The 22,332-nt window shown below is 54.1% G+C and overlaps 1 protein-coding gene across 3 annotated transcripts; it reads left to right on the forward strand.

The window, feature by feature from the left end:
* Positions 1–6,005: 6,005 nt before the first annotated feature.
* CBLC (Cbl proto-oncogene C) lies at positions 6,006–20,885 on the forward strand. Of its 3 annotated transcripts, none has more exons than XM_045202881.3 (11): positions 6,006–6,467; positions 7,519–7,596; positions 7,797–7,953; positions 8,177–8,298; positions 10,234–10,371; positions 13,055–13,142; positions 13,824–13,955; positions 15,508–15,669; positions 19,013–19,128; positions 19,251–19,319; positions 19,420–20,885. In XM_045202881.3, the coding sequence occupies exons 1-10, from the start codon at positions 6,115–6,117 to the stop codon at positions 19,258–19,260; spliced, it is 1,356 nt and encodes a 451-aa protein (XP_045058816.2). In that variant the 5' UTR covers positions 6,006–6,114; the 3' UTR covers positions 19,261–19,319; positions 19,420–20,885. The 3 variants fall into 3 exon arrangements, with proteins under 3 accessions (XP_045058816.2, XP_045058817.2, XP_024425283.2); XM_024569515.4 differs by having other exon boundaries at positions 6,027–6,467; positions 7,450–7,596; XM_045202882.3 differs by lacking the exon at positions 10,234–10,371 and having other exon boundaries at positions 6,024–6,467; positions 7,450–7,596.
* The last annotated feature ends 1,447 nt before the right edge of the window (positions 20,886–22,332 follow it).

The raw sequence follows: 22,332 nt of genomic DNA on the forward strand, positions 1-22,332 counted from the left end.
TAGATCTATCATTAGGGAGGCTGAGAAATGTTTTATCTGGGCGCCATGTACCCAGATAAAATTCGGAGGTTCTGTTACAAAAGGAGGACGAGAGACTAGTTTTTGAGGGTCAACAGTGTATCTGTCACACCAGGGCCCTGCTACCAAAAGGCTATGTGACTTCACTGCCCTGCACCTCAGCTTCCTCATGTGTTAAATGGAAAAAATAGTCACCTCTCAGTGTTGACGGGTGGATGAGAATTTAATGAGACTGCAGGTATCGAGGGCTGAGCACAAGGCCGGGCCACTATCAGCCTGGGATGTGTGTGGTAGGGGTCTCCTTGTACCTATGCTCCAGGCTGTGGGTGGTGTGCTTGGTTGTGTGTGAGAAACCAGCCCCCGGGGTTCAAGAGCTGAACCAGCACTGACCTTGGTAAGTTACTTCTCTAAAACAAAGAATCTGGCTTCTCCACACATGGAAATCCCCTCTCAGCCTCCTGACCCTGGGACTGGGCGCCTGTCCTTCCACACCCAGCCCCTTTCCCCCAGAGAGAGGCAGACTCCAAGGAGGGGGGAGGAGGTTCATACCTACGGTCTCCAGCCCCCCAGCCCCAGCAGAACTAAGCCCCCCTCCCCTCACCAATGCCACCAAGGCAGTTCTCATCTGTGACAGTCCTGACTTTCTAAAGCCAGAAGTCATACTTTCAATGCATTTCTCCAGGGGCCCCAAGCCTTGTGGCAAAGTTTCACTTGTCATCAGCACCCCGGGTAAACCCAGACACTCAGCCAGAGTGTCTCTTCCAGGTGCATGAATGAAATCTAGCAAATCACGAATGTTGGTATGTTCAAAAAAAAGATAGAAAGAAAAGAACCGATGTTAAGAGCACGAGAACTAAACAGAGCACATCTGCTGGTGAGGTGTGTTGGCAGACCCCATTGTAAGCCACACCTCCATCTTCAAGGAAGGGAAACTGGGGCTGGGAAGGGACAGAAACTCACCTGGTGAGGCTGTGAGCCCAGGATTCCATTTTCACCACCAAGTGATGGACTTCATCACCAATAATGGGATGACCAACATCACGTACCTTTTGCTCTGATACACTGAGAAGGGCCCCGCATCAGTTCCATAATATTCCTGCCACTAGACTCTAACCACAAGGAAATAGCAGGCAAATCCAGGGGGACGGCTCACAAAGGAAGCTGGCCTGTGATGTTTGAAAATGTCAACCTCATGAGACACCAAGGAAGGTGGAACACTTGTACCAGACACGAGAACTACACACACGTAATCTCCCGGTGGCTCCTGGACTGGAAAAAATGTTTCGCTAAGAAAGGATAGTGTGGGGACAACTGGTGATTTGGCCAGATTTGACTGCATTAGATGCTAGTGTTGCATCACCGTTCAACGTCCTGCTTTTGAAAACTACTGTGACTGTGTAAGGGAATGTCCGCAGACATGGAAACACAGCCCACAGTGCTCAGCGGCAAAGAGGCACGATGTCTGCAACTTACTCTCAGATGTTTGGGGGCGGGGTGGGGGGGCGGGGAAGAAAGGAAGAGCCGATGATAAAGCAGATGGGCAAATTGTTAACAATCAGTGAACCCCGGTGCAGGGTGTACACAAGGCTTTGTCTTATTCTTGCAACTTTTCTGTAAGTTTAAAATGATTCCAAACAAGAAAAAAATGCTTGCAAATAAAAGTCATGGTTTTCAGGCTCTGTGTTTTGTGCTTGCATCTGTGGTCAATTTGGGGAGTTGGGAGGGTGAATTTGCTGCTTCACACTCTGTCTTGGGGTGTGACCAGAACCTTAGGGTGTGATTAAGGTATGGGGGTGTGGCCGTGGACTTGGAGGTGTGGCCAGAGTCTCAGAGGCGTGGTTGGAATGAGAGACAGGCCCTATCCTGCGGTGTGGTCAGAACCTTGGGGCGTGGCCAGATTCTCGGAGGTGTGGCCAGAGTCTGGGGCCGGGTCTGAGAAACTCCGTTCCCCAGGGAGGAGGTAAGCCTGTGCTTAGAGCGCCCTCTTGCGGCTACCCTGGGGTCTCGCCCACCCTTTTTTTTAAACAGCTTTATGGAGACAATGCATATACCCCGCAATCTAACTACTTGAAGTGCACAGTTCAGGAGTTTTAGTAAGATCACAGAGTTGTTTGATCATCACTAAATTCAGTTTTAAAACATTTCTTCACTCCAGCCCCATTCAGCCTTAGGCAACCCCTAATACACTTTCTGTCTCTGTACAGAAAGTATACATTTTACATAAATCATACAGCCCTGGCCGGATAGCTCAGTTGATTAGAGTGTTGTCCTGATATGTCAAAGTTGTGGGTTCGATATCCAGCCAGGACACATACAAAAATCAACCAATGAATGCTTAAATAAGTGGAACAAGTCAATATCTCTCTCTCCCTCTTTCTCTCTAAAGTCAATAAATTTTAAAAAATTGTTTCTCTCTCTCCTCCTTCTTCTCTCTCTAAAATCAATAAATAGCCCTGCCTAGCGTGGCTCAATGGATCGAGCACTGGCCTGTGAACCGAGAGGTTGCCTGTTCGATTCCCAGTAAGGACACATGCCTGGCTTGCGGGCCAGGTCCCCGGTTGGGGGCGTGTGAGAGGCAAATGTTTTACTCTCACACAATAGTGTTTCTCCTCCTCTCTGTCTCCTTCCCTGCCCCTCTCTCTTAAAATATATAAATAAATTCTTTTAAATAAATAAAATCAATAAATACACATTTTAAAATTAAATAAAGAAATTGAGTCATACAACACGTGGCCATTTGTGATGGGCTTCTTTACTTAGCATAATGTTTTTGAGGTTCATTCGCATCGTGGAATGTTGTCAGTATTCATTCCTTTCATGGATGAGTAACATTCCATTGCATGGGTATACTGCTTGTCCATCTATCAGGCGATGACCATTTAAGTGTTTTCACAAATCTTTTTGTGGATATATGTTTTCTATTCTCTAGGATATACACACATAGGCATGGAATGGCCGGGTCATATAATAACTCTATGTTTAACGTTTTGAGCAACTGCCAGGCTATTTTCCAAAGCAGCTGCACCATTTTACATTCCCACCAGTGGTGTATTAGGGTTTTAGCTTCTCCACAGCCTCTCCAGTGCTTATTATTGCCTGTCATAGCCATCCTAGTGGGTGTGAAGTGGGATCTCATTGGATTTGCATTTCCCTAACTGATAATGATGCCGAGTATCTTTTCCCATCATCCACTTCTCTTCTTTTTTTTTTTTTAAGATTTTACTTTTAGAGAGAGGGGAAGGGAGGGAGAGGGAGAGAAACATCAATGTGTGTGTTGCCTCTTGTGCGCCCCCTACTGGAGACCTGGCCTGGCAGGCATGTGACCTGACTGGGAATCAAACCAGAGACCCTTTGGTTCACAGGCCAGCACTCAATCCATTTAGCCGCACCAGTTGGGGCCTATCATCCACTTCTTTTGTGTCCACTATGCAACCATATAAACTCAAGCATTTTGCCATATTTGATCCAGATTCTTTAAATTAAAGCATTAATGATATTGTTGAAGTCTCAGTGCATCCTTCTCAGAGTCCATCCTTTTCCTTCTCCATGTCCTGCATTTAATGTTCAGCATTACCACACACATTTTCATACAATTAGCATATACATAAGTATCCCCAAATAATATAGAGCATTAGTTTTGCAGGTTTTCAAACTTGGTATAAATGACAGTGCTGTGTTAATTCTTCTCACTTGCTTTTTTTTTTTAATCCTCACTTGAGGATTTTTTTATCCTCACCTGAGGACTTTTTTTTTTTTCATTGTTTTTAGCGAGGAAGGGAGAAGAGAGAAACATCAATGCGAGAGAAGCATCAATTGGTTGCTTCCCATATGCTCCCGAACCGGGGATGGAACCCACAACCTAGGTATGTGCCCTAACCGGGAATCGAACCTGCAACTTTTCAGTTACAGGACAACGCTTTAACCAACTGAACCACCTGGCCAGGACTGCACTTGCTTTTTTAAATTCATTGTATCAGTTTCCTAGGGTTGCTGAAACCAAGGACCAGAAACCGAGTGACTTAAACAACAGAAATTTGTGCTCTCACACTCCTGAAGACTAGGAACCCAACATCAGGTGTGGGCAAAGCTAGGCTTCCTCTGAAGGCTCTAGGGCAGGACCCTTCCTTGCCTCTTTTTAGCTTCTGGAGCTTGCCGGCAATCCTCGGCGTTCCTTGACCTATAAATGCATCACTCCGGTCTCTGCCTTCAACGTCACAAGGCTTTCTCCCTGTGAGTGTACCTGTGTCTGTGTCCAAATTTCCCGTCATGCTGGATTTAGGGCCCACCCTTATTCAGTATGACCTCATCTGAACTTGGTTACACCTGCAAACACTCTTTCAAAAAAAGGTCACGTTCACGGGTTCCAGAGGATAGAGACAGGGGTGGGGTAGGCATTACTCAACCACTACACTCATCACTCTGTGTTTATGATTCACGCTATCGGTATGTGTGTCCAGTCCATTCTTTCCGAGCGCTGCGTGGGAGTCCTTGGTGAGAGTGTGCCGCAACTTATTCATCCCTCCTCCTGGTGATGGACACCTACCTTGTTTCCAGTTTTCTCCATTTCCCACAAGGCTGCAGCTAACATCTTGGAATGTGTCTCTCGGAGTGTTTTAGGTCAATAGTTTTCAACCTGCCCAACAAGATCCATTAGTGGGTTGTCAAATCAATTTAGTGGGTTGCAAACAATTTTTCCTTTAATAGAATGGAATTAAATAGAAGACACTAGAGCACATGGACACAGACGGGATAAGTGTTACCCTGGGGAACTGTTCCAGGTGTAAAACGTTCTGATGTGAGCAAAAGCGTTTGCAAGCCACAGCTCTGAAGGGTGCAGAGGGCCATGGACTTCCCTGGTCAAAGGTATGATGAATCCTGCCGAATGGCCCTTCCATATAATTGTCCATTTACACCTCCGTCAGCTCTTCGTCAATACTTGACGCAGTCCAAAGTTTGAATTTTCTCCAGGCCAGTGCGTTTTCATCCTATTTTCTGGAGGAGGAAACAGGCCGACTCAGAGAGGACAGCCGCGCAAGAGGCCGCTCTCCGCGCCGCGTCCCACACCTCCCCCCCCGCCCCAACCCGCGCTGGTACAAAGACCCGGGCTCCGTCTAGTCTGAGGTGCAACGTGGAAGATTCCACAAGTGAATGACTCTCAGGTTCTAAGAGATGGGGGCGGGGGCTAAGGAGGGAAGTGGGGTGCGGTGGGAGGCTCAGCTCTCATCCTAAACTATTATTCTCGGATTAGAAAGTCTCCAGGTGACTGTGTACGCATCTGCGTTGAGACTGGTCTTGCGCGCTCAGGGGCGTGGCCTGGTGCTGTGGGGCGGAGGGACGGCCGGGCCCACAGCGCCCCCGGTGGCCGTCCGGCGCTCAGCAGGGGCCGGGCACCTGCTACGGGGAGCGCAGGTTCTTGAGAAAACCACGCCCCTCCAGCCTGATTTCTCGCAGGTCCAGGAATTAAGTCTCCAGACTCTTGCTCCCTCAGACATCCTCCACCTAAAACCTGCTCCTAAGGGACTCAGGGGTCTGGTCGCGCTGTGTCTTCCTTCTCCGACACAAAGGGATCGCACTATCCCTGACCTTTCCTCCTAGAAAGTTCAGCTCTCTGACCTTTAATCCCATGCCACGACCAGAGATCCACACCCTCACGAGGACTCAGCAGTGCTACGTCCAGGCCCCACCTCCCTGCAGGGTCCGCAGAGGACCAGCCCTACCCCCGCCCTCAGCAAAAGTCCTAGGTCTCCCCCGAGCCATTCCTCCCTTCGACCAGCCCTCAGCCCCTCCCGTACGGGGCCCGGGCATCTTACTTGCAATTCCCTCCCACCCAGGAATCACCTCCTACCTCCACCCACCGAAGCCTGCCTATCCGGCTGTCCTTTGGGGATCAGACTTTCGAACCCTATCTCTAGGGGACCCAGGTACCTGGGCCCCAGGCCCCGCCCCCTTTGGAGAGACAGGCACTTACTTGCTGCCTGCTCCCGGGTGCTCCATGGCCCGCCCTCACCTCTGGCACCGAGTCCCGCCCCAACCTTACTGAGCGGGGCCGCGCCTTTCACCGCCGCACCCGTCCTTCGTCAGGCACCCGAGGGGCCCATGGCTGCGGCGGCGGTCCCACGCGGGAGGCAGAGTGGAGAGCCCAGCGCTCTTGGCCGGGCGGTGAAGCTGCTGCAGCGCCTGCAGGAGCAATGCGGGGACCCCCGGCTCACCTCGAGTCCCCCCTCGCTAAGGGACCTGCTGCCCAGCACCGCGAAGCTACTTCGAGAGGTGGCCCACGCTCGGCGGGCGCCCGGTGAAGGCGGCCACGAGGGTCCTGGGGGTGCCGGGGACTTTCTCATCGTCTGCCTCGCCAACCTGGAGGCCAAGAGCAGACAGGTGGCGGCACTCTTGCCACCCCGGGGCCAAAAGAGTGCCAACGACGAGCTCTTCCGGGAGGGCTCCATACTCAGGTGAGTGGAAGCCCTTGGCCCCCCGAATAAAGGCGGGGTCACCAGGAAGGCCCAGATCAGGCTCCCGCCCTTATCCCTCAGACCCGGGAGTCCAGGCCCCCAGCCCCTCCTCCCTCGGACCCGGGAGTCCACGCCCCCAGCCCGTCCTCCCTCCGACCCGGGAGTCCACGCCCTCAGCCCCTCCTCCCTTGGACCCGGGAGTCTAGGCACATACTTAGGTTTTGTATTCAATTCCCCGGCACCTGATGTTCCTTTTTCACATCGATGTTTCTCTCTCACTCTCTCTCTCTAAAATCAATAAACATATCCTCAGGTGAGGATTTTTTAATGAATGAATTTTTTTAAAAGAAGGACTAATAATAATTAATATGCACTGAGCGGCGACTGTACGCTAGGTGTGCTAGGCATTTTATGTGCCTGTAAGAATCCTCACCACTCCCATCCCGGTGAGGCAGGAGCTGTACTTATGCCCATTTCACAGTTGGGGAAACTGAGGCTTGGGGGAAAATAAAGGAACCTGCCCAGAATCACACTGCTAAGTATAAGGGCTACCCTCTGCTGCTGCCCACGTCCTGATCTTGGACCCCAGGGAGGCGGCCGGCAGGAGAAAGCAGGGCCGCAGCCAGCAGTGCCGCCCAAACCCGGAGGAGGGCTCCCAGCCAGCCGGCACGCAGACCGCCCTAAGTACTCTGGGCGCTAGCAGTCCCCATGACCAGCTAGGCAAGGCGTCTCCTCTGGCCCTGTGAGCTTCAGGCAGAGCCTGGGCCTGCGTGCTGGAGGAGAGGATACTGGGCTGCACCTCCTTTCCTTCACAGACGAAGAAACTGAGGCTCTCACGCGAGAGGCGTCAGGCCTGCAGAGGGCAGTGTTGAAATTGGCTTCCCCCTGCATCGCTGCATCAGGGAGCCTGGGGCCTGCGGGTGTTCCCTGCAGGGGGTGGAGGTGTCAGTGGGAGCCAAGTGCTCAGAGCTCATCCTCACAGGCGACAGCTGGCCAAGCTGGCCCTTATCTTCAGCCACATGTATGCGGAGCTGAGCGCACTCTTCCCCAGGGGAAAGTACTGTGGGCACACGTACCAGCTCACCAACACCGCAGCCCACACCTTCTGGAGGCAGCACTGTGGAGCCCGGTGAGTGAGCACCTGCTCCTGGGGCCCCTGGAGCCTTATCCTGCCCCTGTCCAGGGACCCAGGAGTCCTGGTCCCCAGCCCCTCAGCCCCCTCCTCCCTCAGAACCAGGAATCCTGGCCCCCAGATGTCTCCTTGCTAGAGGTCCTCTATCCTAGGCTCCCAGAGACCTGACCTGCACCCCCTACCCCCCATCCACCCAGGTGTGTGCTGCCCTGGGCTGAGTTTGAATCCCTCCTGCGCACCTGCCACCCCATGGAATCAGGCCCCACAACCTTCGCATTGCGTTCCACCATTGACCTCACCTTCAGTGGCCACGTGTCCGTCTTCGAATTTGACATCTTCACCAGGCTCTTCCAGGTCAGGGAAGGTCAAGGATGGGAGTTCAGACTTGGGTTCTGTGGGAGAAGAAGCTGGGGGCCTGACTCCTGGGTCCTGGGGAGTAAGGGTCTGGAGTCTTTTGTGTAAGAGAGAGATTCCTGAGGCCCACTGCAGTGTGAGCTGGGTTCTTGGACCCTGGGAAGCACTGGGAAGGGGCGTTGCTCCGTCAGCCCCTCTGTGACCCAAGCATCACCCTCTCCAGCCCTGGCCAACACTCCTCAAGAACTGGCAGTTTCTGGCAGTCAACCACCCGGGCTACATGGCCTTCCTCACGTATGACGAGGTCCAAGCACGTCTGCAGGCATGCAGGGACAAGCCAGGCAGGTACGGGGCGGGCCTCGCGAGGAGGCAGCTGCTAAGGGTTCTGGGCGCTCGGTTCTGGGCCTGGGGTGGTAGAAACCCAGACATCCTTCAGAGAGAGCAAGAACTGAAGGGCTGGGGTAACTCGGGTCCCAGAGAGTGGAGAACCCAGAGGTAGGACACAGAGTGCCCCTGCCACCCCACTTCTTCTCCTGAGACCTCCTAGACCTGGTCTAAGATTTTTTTTTTTTTAAGAGAGAAGAAGGGAGGGAGAAAGAGAGGGAAAGAAACATCAATGTGTGGTTACCTCTCACGCACCCCCTACTGGGGACCCTGCCCGCAACCCAGGCATGTGACTGGGAATCGAACCTGTGACCCTTTGGTTCGCAGGCCCATGCTCAATCCACTGAGCCACACCAGCCAGGGCTAAAAATTATTATAAATATGTCGTTCCTCCATGGTTTATTTATTTATTTAATCCTCACCTGAGGTTATGCTTATTGATTTTGAGACAGAGAGAGAAACATCAATGTGAAAGAGAAACATCCATCAGTTGCCTCCTGTACATGCCCCAACCGGGGATCCAACCCAAAACCTAGGCATGCGCCCTGACCAGGGATTGAACCCACAACCTTTTGGTGTATGGGGACAACGCTCCAACCAACTGAGCCACCCAGCCAGGGATATTAAATATTTTTAGTAGGAATTCCCTCACCTGCTGGGGTAGGAGACTGGGAACCAGACACCTGAAATTATTTTAAGCCAGGAGCTTTGAGCCATTGGGTCCTCCCAGAGGGTTAAGAATTGAGGGACTGAACCCTGGCTGGTGTGGCTCAGTGGATTGAGTGTCTGCCTGTGAACCAGAAGGTCACTGGTTTGATTCCCAGTCAGAGCACAAGCGTGGGTTGTGGGCTAGGTCCCCAGTTAGGGGAGTGCGAGAGGCAACCACACATTGATGTTTCTCTCCCTCTCTTTCTCCCTCCCTTCCCCTCTCTCTAAAAATAAATAAATAAAATCTTTAAAAAAATGAAAAAGAACTGAGGGGCTGAGCTGCCTGGAACACCAAGAAGTCAGATTCTTGAGTCTTTGCAAGGCTAGGGTGCAGGTCCCCCAGGACAGTAAGTGTACTAGCACTTTTCCGGTTACACTGCAAACTGGTTTAAAGGGAAAGAAAAAAAGGGATGAAATAATTTCCATAAGTGAAAGGACCAGCTGTCTTTTCAGACTTCAGGCATAGCTATACCCAGGTGCTTGCGTGTTATTGTTAAGAATCAGATCCTGTTTATCCCATCTCTGCTTTCGTCTCTGTTAGCTTTGTTCGCAGATATGATCTCTCCTCGTGGATTCTAGAATCCCCAGCTGAATACCCTGCCAGCTTAGCAACCTCTGTAGGAATGGAGTACCTCAGTGGAACTTCCAGCTAGGGCTGCCCTGGCTGGTGTGGCTTAGTTGGTTTGGCATCACTCCACAAACCTAAAGGTCATGGGTTTGATTCCCAGCCAGGGCACATGCCTGGGTTGTGGGTTCAGTCCCCAGTCAGGGAGAATACCAGAGGCAACTGATGGTTGTTTCTCTTGCATCAACGTTTCTCTCCTTCTCTTTCTCCTTCCCCTCCCCTCTCACTGGAATCAATAAAAGAAAACAAAATTAATTGAAAAACAAAAAAGCCCCAGGGCTGACTCCCATCACTATGCTCAGGGGTCCTGAAATACACTGATTGGCCAGTCCAGAATCAACTTTGTATAAACCCTAGTGAAGGAGGAAGGGGAGCCAAGCAGCTGATCCCCTGTATGTCGGGCAGAGAGGAACATAACGCCTCATTGTCTAAAAAGCAGAGAGCTGTGTTATAAGGGGGTGGACTTAGGCACCTGGATCCCCAACAGTGGGAGGGGCTGGGAGGTCCCAGAAGAAACAATGGTGACCTCTGTCTCCTCCCATCCTACTGGCTTCTTCCTGCAGCTACATCTTCCGACCCAGCTGCACTCGCCTAGGGCAGTGGGCCATCGGATATGTAACCTCAGACGGCAGCATCGTGCAGACCATCCCTCACAACAAACCCTTGTTCCAGGCACTCCTGGAAGGACAAAAGGGAGGCTTGTGAGTCCTCATGGTGGGGGTGGGGGGGGTGTCGTCGGGCTGCACCTCCCTCAGCGGGCGTCATAAACTTGCAATACTACAGTGTTCCAGCAGGTGGCAGGCGAGGGTCTTGAGGAGCAGGTGCCTTTTCTCGTTCCCACAAAGCTGCCATACAGGCCAGCAGCAGCTCCACGGAGAAGGGGGTGGGGAGTTGAGCACAACATCCACGTGGCTCCGTTTCTTGAAATGTCCCTCAGAGCTTTCGCTTCTATATAAACCGTATCCCGTTTTGGAACGCAGACTGTTAGAGCAGAAAGAGAACGGGGCAGACAACTGGACTGGTGGTTTTCCATCGGTAACTTGGCTGCCCAAGGGCCTCACTTTCAGAAGCCGCCTTGGGCAGGAGGGAAGGAAGGAAAAGGCAGGTGAGGTTCCCAAGTCCCACTCCGGACCCTTAATCAGAGCCTTCCTAGCAGTCAGATCTGCCTGACACAACGAGATACATATTCTCGTATCTCGAATCACGAATTGATTCTCGTGATTCACGGTAGTTCTGTTCTACACAGTCGCATCGAACACTGAGTTGGCGAATACTGAGCCATTCCCGCGAGACTGGTTACATTTTGCCAGTCAGTCACTCCATAATAACCTTTATGTGTGCTTCTGTTTAAAGATACCTTGTGCAGCCCTGTGTGGCTCAGTTGGTTAGATCAGTGTCCAGTAATAAAAAAAGAGGTGGTAGGTTTGATTCTCAGTCAGGGCACATGCCTGGCTTGAGGGTTCCATCCCCGGTCCGGGCGTGTGACATCCCATCCAGGCGCCTACGGGAGGCAACCGACCAATGCTTCTCTCTCACATCGATGTTTCCCTCTTCCCCTTCCTCTCTAAAAAGCACTGATTATCCTCAGGTGAGGATTAAAAAATAAAATAAAGACACTTTATGTAATATATACCATTGATTCCTTACACTGAACACACAGCCAACTGTAAACTGTGCCTGCAGGCATTTCAAACAGCGACGTCGCACACAAAAAAGCACAGAAATGAGAGAGACGTGGCACCAATGAGCAGAAAGGACCCTGGTTTGCAGCGTGAGGGCTGGGACACAGTGGCCACAGGCTGCCTCACTCAGCCTCACGTGGGAGCAGGCTGTTGGGCGAAAATTTTTTGCTGCTGTGTGCATGCTCGTGAGCGACCGCAAAAGTGCCACAGGTATTGATTTGGGAGTTACACATCTTAGCGTGTAGGCAAATTTCAAATACGGAATCCATGAATAATAAAAATCTATTGTGTGTGCATACGCATACATATATATATATACACACACATATATTATTATATCACCATATATTTTTAAAAGATTTTACCCATTTTAGACAGAGGGAAAAGGAGGGAGAAAGAGAGGAAGAGAAACATCAATGTGTGGTTGCCTCTTGTGCGCCCCCTACTGGGGACCTGGCCTGCAACCCAGGCATGTGACCTGACTGGGAATCGAACCTGCAACCCTTTGGTTCATAGGCTAGGGTTCAATCCACTGAGCCATACCAGCCAGGGCTTATTATATCACTGTGTTTGACAACTGAAGAAACTGAGGCACAGAGACACAGCCGCTTGCCCAGGTCACACAGCTACTGAGCTGGCGAGCTGGGATTTGAAACCAGACAGCCAGGCTGGAAATATGGGCCCTTCCCCACTCTAGTGCCCTGAGCCCCAGGTCAGAGCTCGCTGGAGAAGAGCGCTGCAGAGTTAAAATAAGTGTGAACACCATCAATCTGGTGCAAGCCCCTGCTACGCACACACGCGCACACGTGCACACACACACGATCACCACCACCATTTCACTGACGGGAACATCAAAACCCCAAGACGGGGGAAAGGACACCAGCTGGCTCTGCCCCACTGCTCGGCAGCCTTTGGGGTCTGCGTCGGTCACGGCAGTTCCCCCTTGTCACGTGAGCACTGTTTTATTTAATCCTTACCACCCATCTTCGCCCTGACGCAATTATGTCCATTTTACAGAAGGGAAAACCGAGGCCAGAAAGGGAGCATTGCCCGGCACAGGTCGCACAGTGTGTTTGTAGGAGAGCCACACTGGGGCCCAGGCCTGGCAGAGCCACCGCCAAGCTTTAGGGGACTTATGACACCGATGTCAGTTTGAAGATGCAGTCATGGCATGGGTGGGAGACCCCAAGGGCGCCCTGGAGCCCGGGGCTCGGGCCTGCCCGCAGTCCTGGTCTGTGTATCTCGGGCCGCACTGTGTGGCCTCGGGCAGTCGCCGCTTCCACACTGGGCCTCTGTCCCCAGCTAGGAAGCGAGAAGCAGCCTAGGTGTCTGGGGGGTCCTTGTAGCCCTGCTGGTCTGAGACTAGGGTCTGTTCACTCCGGGAATCTGACTCTGAGGTGCTGGTGTGCTCAGGCCAGAAGATTCTAGGCCGGGTGACATTCTGGGAGGATGAGGCCTGGGTGGCCTGGATTTTGATCAGCTTCCTGGTCCATGTCCCCAGAGCTAGAGTCACCGAGGTTGTGAGTGCCCATCGTGGGCATCTGCGGCGACATGGCCCTGCCCTAGGGAGGAAGAAAAATACCCCAGGCCAGTAGGAGATTTGGAGCTCTGGGCCCCGTGGCAGGGGTACTGGGGTCCTTGTGAAGCCTGGGGGTGGGGCAGGCTGGAGGGACCCTTGCTAGCTGTCTCTTCCCTCCCCCAGCTACCTCTACCCAGATGGGAAGAACCACAACCCGGACCTGACTGAACTCTGCCACCTGGAACCCCACCAGTACATCTACGTGTCAGAGGTGAAGCCCAGGCCAGTGCACCCTTCTCCCCGCCGCCGCCGCTGGGCCCTGCTTACAGCTCCCACCCCGACCCTGGGCTCAGGAACCTCTCCCACGGAGTCAGGCCCTGGAATCCCAGAGGCCTTGGGGGGTTTGTGCTGTTGTGATGGCCACGTGGCCTAAGGTACATCCTCACTGGGCCTCTCGGAGCCTCTGTTACTTCTGTGGAAAACACAGCTCCTCCTGCTGCCTCCCCAGGGGTGTTCGTGGGGATTAAAGCAGGAAACAGACACTTCTGAGATCATCAGAACAGCTAATGTGCCTGAGCACTCACAGCCTTAGTCTGCCTTCCCAGACACCCCAGAGGGGGAAGAGAGACAATGACAAATCATTTTAGGTGCAGGTATATCACACAGCATTTGGGGCATCCTAAAACTTCATTCTGCGTATATGTGAAAAGCAAATGTAACAGGTCATCCTGTATTTTTCATCGCTAAATCTAGCCACCCTGCTAGCAGCCCACCCTGGGAGATCACATCCCCTAACATGGGGTACGTGCAGGAGGCAGTGGACATGGCCTGGAGCTTGCGGGGGAGGGTTGGGGGCTGGCGCTGAGGTTTGGGACTTTCTCCCCGCGGCCCCGTTTGTATCCCCGGGGCTGATGCCGCCACCCTTGCCGCCTCCCCATCTCCTCGCCTCCAGGAGCAGCTGCAGCTGTACTGGGCCATGGACTCCACGTTCGAGCTCTGTAAGATCTGCGCCGAGGGCAACAAGGACGTGAAGATCAAGCCGTGCGGGCACCTGCTGTGCAGCCGCTGCCTGGCTGCCTGGCAGGTGGGCCTCCCCTCTCCCCTCTCCCCTCTCCACGGGAAAAGCCCCTAAAGGATCTCCCCTTTGCCGCGTGGATCAGGTGGGAAAACGGGCCCAGGGAGAGCAGACGCTTGTTCAGGGTCACTCAAGAGTGAGGGCCAGGAGCCCGCCTGTCCGTGTCTGTGCGTCTGTCCCTGTGTCACTCTGCGTCCATCACCTCTGCTTCTCCTTCCCCACCCACAGGATTCATGGGTAGAGCTCCTTCCTTTCCTGGCTGGGCGATCTGGGGCTGGCAGCTTCACCTCTCTGAGCCTTAACCTCTGCCTCTGGAGAATGGAGCTGACGGTAGTAGGAACCTCCCCAGGGCCACAGGGAGGGTCTGCATCCTGAAGCCCTGAGGACCGGCCCCTCGGGGAAGGGGGCTGTGGCCTCTCTGCAGCGTAGGTGCAGGAGGCAAGCTTTTTAACTGGAATGTAAATGCCTGGCATTCAGCTTTCGATTGCTGAGTCATGCATTTCAAAGATATCCATGTCCAATAAGCAAATAACCAGATGTACGGCAGAGCTAGTGGCCAGCGGAGCAGATAAGGAACCAGGCTGCCCCCGCCCAGGAAGTTCCCCTTTGGAAAAAGCCCTGGGTAATCTACTTAGGTGACTCATGCTTTTCCTTTTCTGCACCCTAAGTCCCACTCCTGTGCTGTAAATTCGCCAATAAAAGGGAACCCACAAAACCCTAAACTACCTACTCTGCCTCTAAGGAAGGCAGAGTCGCCACCAACCAGTGTGACTCAGTGGGTTGACGTGTCATCTGGCGGACTGAAAAGTCTCGAGCCCCGGATGCCAGCTCTGCTCCTGGAGCAACCTGTCAGTGCCTCTGCCTCTCTCTCTGTCTCTGTCTCTCTGTCTCTGTCTCTCTCTCTTTCTCTGCCCCCTTCTGCCCTTCCCCTCTCTCTCCAATCAACAAGCATGTCCTTGGGTGAGGAGAAAAGAATAAAAAGAAAAAAAATGAATGAATAAATAACTGAATCTTTAAAAAAAAAAAAAAAAAGGCAAAGGCCCCAGGTCCATATACCACCCCCCGACCCCTGGCCACCACCTCTCTCTACCTGCGACCTCCCTGTGTGGCCCTTGGGCATGCCAGGTACCCTCCCGGACCTGAGTCATAAATCTTGTTCTTCCGAGCTCCCAGATGGTTTCTGCTGATGTGCATTCTGCAACCATAATAAGAACCACCAGGGCCAGTCCAGCTGCAGCGCCGGCCCCGGTTGGGGAGGTGGGGTGTGAGGGGGCTGCCTAGTCAAGCGCCTCAGGCTTCCTCACCCCATAGCAGCACCATCGCTGACTGGGGTCCACACCCTGACGCCACCGGGTTCCCCATTCGTGCGCACCCCAGGCCTCAGGCTCTGGTCCCATTCATTCCCCCTTCTAGTCCTGCATCTCTCTCCTCCTCTCCCCCTCTCCGTTGGCCTCCCTCTGTCTGCCCCCCCCCATCACTCTGCTGCAGAGGAAGGCCCGCAGAGTCCCTGGGGTGTTAAAAAGAACTGGGAGACCCTGAATCTTCCCTCCCCTGCCCCCAGCACTCAGACAGCCAGACCTGCCCCTTCTGCCGCTGCGAGATCCAGGGCCAAGAGGTCGTGAGCATCCATCAATTCCAAGGGAAGCCAGCGGACGCCAGAGCCACTCCTGAGGGCCCAGGGAAGAGCAATAACCAGGAAAATGAAGAGGGGGAGATGGTGCAGGTAAGCAGGGCCAGACAGGAGCTAGAACTAAAATTCCTGGGTCTGAAACAGGAGGGGGCTGGTGACAGGATTTGGGGGCTCTCGGGGCCTGGACTTTTGCTTCCCTGAGGGTCTGGGGCATGGCTGTCTCTAGTCTGAGCCCTGCTGAGGGTTCGGACTCGGTCTCGCTCTCCTTCGTTCCTCCAATGGCTGGAACGGTGCCTGGATGCTGGGACGCCAGGCAGGAAGACGTGTAGGTAAGAAGAAAATGGCAGTGCACAGCTCTCTCCCCACCCTCTGTCTCCCCCATGGGACCCCCTGAGCTCCCCCACTGCCCCCTCACCGGGATCTGCCCCCTGGGCATCCCAGAAGTAAAGGCCAGCTGAAGGTGGTAAGTCTGGCGCTGGTCTGAGGGGGACAGCTCGGGTCTCGTTCAACAGCAGGGTTCCTGGTCCAGCTGGGTGTTCAGGGGTGCCGGGCAAGCCACTCATTCTCTGCGCCCACTGACAGGGTGCTGCGTCATCTGGCACCCAGCCCTCTAAGTCCTCCCCACTTGTGCTCTTCCTTACTGGTCCCCCATCACTGGCTTGCTGGCTCTCCTTCCAGCAGCCCAGACATGTCCTGCCCCAGGGCCTTTGCACAAGTTGTTCCCTCTGCCTGGATCTCCTTTACCCCAGCTCACTTTCTCACCCTCCCTCATGGAGATATTCCGTGCCCCTCTTATTGAAAATAGCACCCCGGTCCTTCCAAGGCCCTGCCCACTGCCCTTCCATAGCGCTTTTCACCAGCTGGTGGAGAGAACAGTCTGTTTTCTTCTGAAATCACCAGCTGCTTGTCCCCCTCCTGAAGGTTAGGACTTGGCCTTATTCTCATTATATCCCCAAAATCTAGAAGAGTGCCTAACGCGTAGTAGGTGTGCAATGAATAGATGATGAATGAATAAGTTACGCTGCGTCTTCTCAACAGCCCTATGCAGTCGGGAATGTTCCCCATTTTTCAGAGGCAAAAAGCTCAGACAGGTGACCGCAGCTGCCCCACCCCACCCAGCCTAGGAGAGGACACGCCAGGGGTAGGGGCCTTCAAATCATCTGCTTATTTTCTAGGGGAGCCCCAGCCTTGCCTTCTTCTCCCCCCATCCCTCACCTCCCACCCCAGTATTTTCTGAGATCCCGGCAGGCTGGGGAGGGGCAGGTCTCTGCTAGCATAGCAGACTGAGGACACGCGAGTCTCAATCAATACGGGCTGCCTTCAAACAAACAACTCAGGAAGTCCGGGAACATTATTCGAACACAGCAAACAAGAGAGCGGGCAGGAAGAGGGGGGAGGGGAGGGCACGCTGACACCAGCCAGGGAAGCTAAAAACGGATCCCAACCTGCAGCCAAAAGCAAATGGAAACATTAGGAGGCACTCAGGCGGCTCCCTGAGGACAATGAGGGGGACACAGCCAGAATGGGCAGGCCGAGGGGCACCGCAGGCTGCACAGCCGCCCCTTTGCCCAGGCTGTGCCCTCCGCCTGGCTTGCCCCCTCCTTGTCACCCCAAACTCTGCCTGATTTGAAGTCCAGGCAACTCCCGCTGCTTCATCCTTCAGAGCACTGAGGTCAGGCAGCCCGGTGGTTTCCCAGCAAGGTGACGGCCATAATGAGGATAGTTAACGTGCGTATCACTTTTCCTGAAAGACGGCTGGCACTGCTTTGTTAAAAAAAAGAAAACACGTTTTTTTAAGTATAGTGGACATGAGGCAGTGTATTGGTTCCAGCTGTCCAACACAGTGATTGGACACTTACACAGCTTACAACGCGGTGACCACACTGAGTCCAGTAACCGCCCGTCACCGTGCGGAGTTCTCACAATATTACTGAGTGTGCTCCCTGAGCTGTACCTGCCGCTGCTTTCTCATGCAGCTATGTCCTTGTCATGACAACCCAGTGAGGTGGGTGCTGTTATGACCCCTCTTACACAGAGGGGGACACTGGGGCTCAGTGGTGATCAGGTGAAACCGGGGTCCCCGGCTGCAGATTCCAGAGCCCATCCTCCCTCCACTCCTTCTGTGGGCCTCGATGGCTTTGTCTGGAAAATGGGTGTGATGCCTGTTCCCGCCGTGCGGGGCTGCTGGGGGCGCCGGGTGAGTAGGGCTGGGTTAACCCCCCGGGTCACTGTGGTCTTGCTCTGCAAATGGCCCTCCCTCGCAGAGCTATTCTACACCTGAGAGACCCACCTCTAGGGGGCGCCACCATCATCCCGCAAAACCCTGGCACCTGGCTGACCCCTGGGCACCTCTCCTCTCTTCAGTGTCTGTATGTGCAACATGGGGACAGGCCCGGCTCGGGCTGCACGAGTTTTAATGGAGTCAGCAAGATTAGGTGTCTGTAACCTGAGTCAGGTCCCCCGCCCCCACCCTGAACTCACAGAAGCTACCCAGGGCTCCAAGAATTAAGGCCAACATCTTCTCCATGGCCCTTCAGACCTGGGGATCTGACCCTCCCCATCTCTCCAGTGATCTTCTACACCACCCCCCAATTCGTTCCCTCGCTGTTCTCAGGCCAGCAAGCCCACCACCCAGCGCGGGGTCTCTCCCCACACCCTTCTGGCGCTCAGGCTCCTGCTCACTGTCCCCTCCTCTGTGAGGTCTTCCCCAGTCGCCCGCCCTCGCGTCCGTTCCCCACACACACTCTCTCCCCCTGCCTATGCCGCTCTCTGAAGGACTCCTATCCCTCGGAGACATTTCCTTGTTCACGCACTGATTCTTCATGGTAATTCTCTTGCCCAGGAGACCATCAGCTCTATGAGGAGACAGTCTGTCTGGTTTGTGGCTGCCTCTTTTTCTAAAAATATTTTCTTTTTATTTATTTGGAAAGGAAGGAGAAAGAGAGGGAGAGAAACATCAGTGTGCTTGCTTCTTGCACACCCCCTACTGGGGGCCTAACATGGCCCACAGCCCAGGCGTGTGCCCTGAGTGAGAATTGAACCGGCAAACCTTTGGTTCACAGGCCGGCGCTCAATCCACTGAGCCACACCAGCCAGGGCCATGGTTACCTCTTCAGAGCCCAGAACATTGACTGACACACTGTCGATGCTCAGAAAATAGTTTTGGAATGAATGAATGCAGTAGAGGCATGGATGGATGGATGGATGGATGGATGGATGGATGGATGGATGGTTGGATGGGTGGGTAGGTGTGTGGATGGACAAATTAAGACTTCTTCCTACTCAAGCCAGAGGTGCTGGCGGGGGGGAAACAGCATGTGCTGGGAGCAAGACCCTGTCGTACCGTCTCACCACCACTGCCTTGCCCCTGTCCTGGTTGGGGAATGAACCACAGCTGCAGCTCAGCCGTAAAATTGCTTAATCTCCTCTCCTCCAGGCACCTCCGGCCGTGCCCAAACTTCGGGCCTCTCTTATTTTGCCAAAAATTAGGACTGTGGCCTTGGTCCCATGGGAAGCCACCTCCAGCCCGCAGGCCAGGGAGGGAGCCACAGAGTAAGTGGAGAGGGCAGCTGGGGTCTGGGACTCCTGGGTGTGAGGGAACAGGGTGTGGTGGGGGAAGGGGAACACTGGTCCTAGGAAATCGACAGCACCCCCCCAAACTCTCCCCATTGCAGAAACTCCTAAAGGGAAAGTCACACCCCCCCCAGCTGCCCTGGGGGGAGTTCATGATCGCTGGAGGCCAGGTGAGTCCCCAGCCCGGCCTGGGTTCTGTCCCTTGGTCCTGCCCACCCCACCCCACCTGAGTGTGATATTACTTAAACCACCTCTCTTTCCACCTCACAGGGCACCAAGATGCGCAGCTAAAGGGAGCCCCAGGGCCTGGAAGGGGGTCTCGAAGCAGAAATAAACTGCCACGCCTCCTGGGTGTGGAGAAAGAATGCAGCCACCACTAGGGGGCAGCTTGTCACCAGGAACTTGCAGGCCCTGCGCCCTGAGCCCCACCTGATTCACTCAGGGGTTTGAGATCAGAGAGCCAAGAATGGGGGGCCCAGCTCCTCTGGATCCAGGAGTCCAGGCACCCAGCCCCTCCTCCCTCAGACCCAGGAGTCCAGAGTCCCAAGTTCTCAGAGAATCAGGCAGCCAACCCCCTTTCCCCATCATAACAAAACAATCCCTGCCCCGAGACCCAGACATCCAAGTTCTGAGTCCCCACAGTCAAAGAGACCCCACACTTCCTTGGGAGTCATGTCCGCAGTCTTGCCACATCTGTTCTCATCTCTCTCTAGTTTCTTCCCTGGGATCCTTTTCCAAGAGTAAAAATGACCTCCGGTCCAAATCAACCTGAGAAAGTGTCTGTCACCTCATCACTGAGGGAAGCCTCCCTCCACTTGAGTTTAGAACAGTCCGCGGTCCCTGAGCCACTACCCTGTACCCAGCCCCAGGCTGGACAATGCTGAGCACAAGGCTCACAGTCCAGTGGGAGAGACAGACCTGTCCCCTGATGGTGGCGATCTAGAGTGGGCAGCTGACCCAGCCCGGGAGGTCAGGGCGGGCTTCCAGGAGGAGGAGATATCTAAGCCGAGACTGAAAAGACGAGGAAAACATATTCCAGCGCAAGTGGAGCTGGAAGCGTGCATCATAGGTTTAGTTTCAAGCAACAGGAGCCACCTCTGGGGCAGAAAGGAAATTGCGTGAGAGGACTTGGGATCACTCACCGAATCCGGGATGTGATTGGAGAAGCAGGACTGGAAAGTGACTTGGCAGCTGGCCTCCAGCCATCGCCCAGCCACGAACCGGTCTGATGAGGATGCACCAGTGACCACTGGACACTTGTCGTCTTGCCTCTGCTGCCCCAGAATCAGGCGGTGTCTGCTAGCCGTGGCCCAGAACAAATCAGGCCGAGATTCATTGGCCAACAGCGGCAATCGTGATTGTCTCTCAGGGCTGCTGCGGGCCAGGATTTGGGGAAGAGCCTGTTTGGGTGGGCCTGCCACAGGGTGCAATCAAGTGGCGCTTGGGGCGGGCCAGCTGGGGGCTGGACGGGGTCCCTCCGCAGTCTCAGACCTCTCCTTGGGCACTGGAGCTTGTTAGCCGGGCTTCCCCACAGCATGGCTGCCTCCGGGTGACCACTTGTGCGGTGGCTGAAGGCGTCATGGACGCTACTCCAGTGACCCAGGCAGAAGCCACATGGCTTTTCTACCTTGGGAGTCCCGTGGTGTGGGTTCTGGCACATTCTATTGGTTACGTGTGAGTCACAAAGCTGCTCAGATTGAAGAAGAGGGGACGACATGGACCCCACTTCTTGTGTATGTGTGTGTGTGTGTTGGCCATTGTCATTTTTTAATTTGACAGTCGTAAGGAAAAGAAGTCAGTGCCCCTGACCAAAACCAGTCAGATACTGCATGTTTTGCAAACTTCCCCAGCGCACCAGGCGCACCAGTACAAAATCGCTGATCTTGAAAAAACGCCTTCCCCTTCCCTATCAGGGAAGGCCTGGACCGGTAGGACCTCATTGGCCTGTTTTGTTCTGGACCGTCGGGGTCCCACAGAGCGAGGGAGGTCAGGGCTACCCTACGGAACCGGATTAAAGTCTTCCCAATCGGGGAGCCGGCGACAGGCCGAGTGCACTCGTTCACACGGGCAGCCGCGCTGCGGCCCTTCGACCAGAAAACTGAGCATTGGAGGGTCACCGAACAGTGAGCCTGGGCCCGGCCCCTGGCAAAAGGCGAAGTGAATCCGACTAACATCCCCTGGGATAGGGCGTGATGATGCCGGTCCTGGCGGCTGCACACAGGTCAGCGGACTGCTGGCGGCAGACGCATACTGTCCCCCATATAAGCTCACTCCTCTCAGGGGCTCCACAGCCTGGTCACTGGACTTCCAGCCCTGGCCCCGCTGCGGGGGAGGGGTTCAAAAAGCCGGACGCCGGTTATCTATCTCACCCAACGCCTGACCCCAGCCAAAGTGCCGAGAAGCTACCAAGACCCCACTTCTTGGTGGAAGGAGTATCAAGATCAGGTGTTGGAAGAGCAGGTAGGATGAGAGAGATTGTCGCAGCCATCTTTGGAAGACAATGTGGCCCAGCCAGCCGCCACGGCGGGAATCGGTCTGCCAGCTCCTGCTCCTTTAATATCATTGGCTTCCGATTCCCGAGCAGAGCAGGATTTGCCAAGGTCAGTTGCGCGAACCTATGTCCTTGTGGGCTTCAGCAGAGAGGAGCTGGCTTTGAGGCAACAGGGGTTTTTCTGACTGTGGGAAGGGGGTGCAGAAGCTAGCGAACCCTCCCCAAAGTCCACTACAGTCTACCCCTTTCCACATTCAACATGACATGCCCCCTTTGTTTTAAACTTCTGTTCTATTCCCCCCAAAGTTCTTATCTACACTCCCTGCACAACTAACTCTTTTCCAACCAAAAATGCATTCACACGCCCCCACCCCAAGACTACACAAATTCTCAATGGTTACATTTTCCAGATGCCAGTCTGGAATCACTGGGGAACGACCATCCGCCTTGAAATTCATCACGATCCAGTAGTGCATGAGCTGTGAACTAGTTTTTAAAGGTAACCATCACGCACTGCCTGTAAGACCATGAATAAAGGTGGAGAAAAGATAAGGCTTATTCATTAAGATGTGGAAGTACGTGCCCATGAGGCGGCAAGAGTGAACTGGAAAATTAATTCATTGAAATTTTTGCTCAGCTCCTCAGGCCAAGCACTGTCCTGGGCACTGGAGGAACGGCGGCGAACGAAACCG

This window comes from Desmodus rotundus, chromosome 12, assembly GCF_022682495.2.
Source record: "Desmodus rotundus isolate HL8 chromosome 12, HLdesRot8A.1, whole genome shotgun sequence".
Lineage (NCBI taxonomy): Eukaryota > Metazoa > Chordata > Mammalia > Chiroptera > Phyllostomidae > Desmodus > Desmodus rotundus.

What these genes read in the sequence shown, in the direction of transcription:
- CBLC (XM_024569515.4), top strand. Translation starts at nt 6,115, where the DNA reads ATGGCTGCGGCGGCGGTCCCACGCGGGAGGCAGAGTGGAGAGCCCAGC. An exon ending in GAAGGACAAAAGGGAGGCTT is followed by an intron (nt 10,372 to 13,054) that starts GTGAGTCCTCAT and finishes TCCCTCCCCCAG; the next exon opens with CTACCTCTACCCAGATGGGA. An exon ending in GCTGCCTGGCTGCCTGGCAG is followed by an intron (nt 13,956 to 15,507) that starts GTGGGCCTCCCC and finishes CCCTGCCCCCAG; the next exon opens with CACTCAGACAGCCAGACCTG.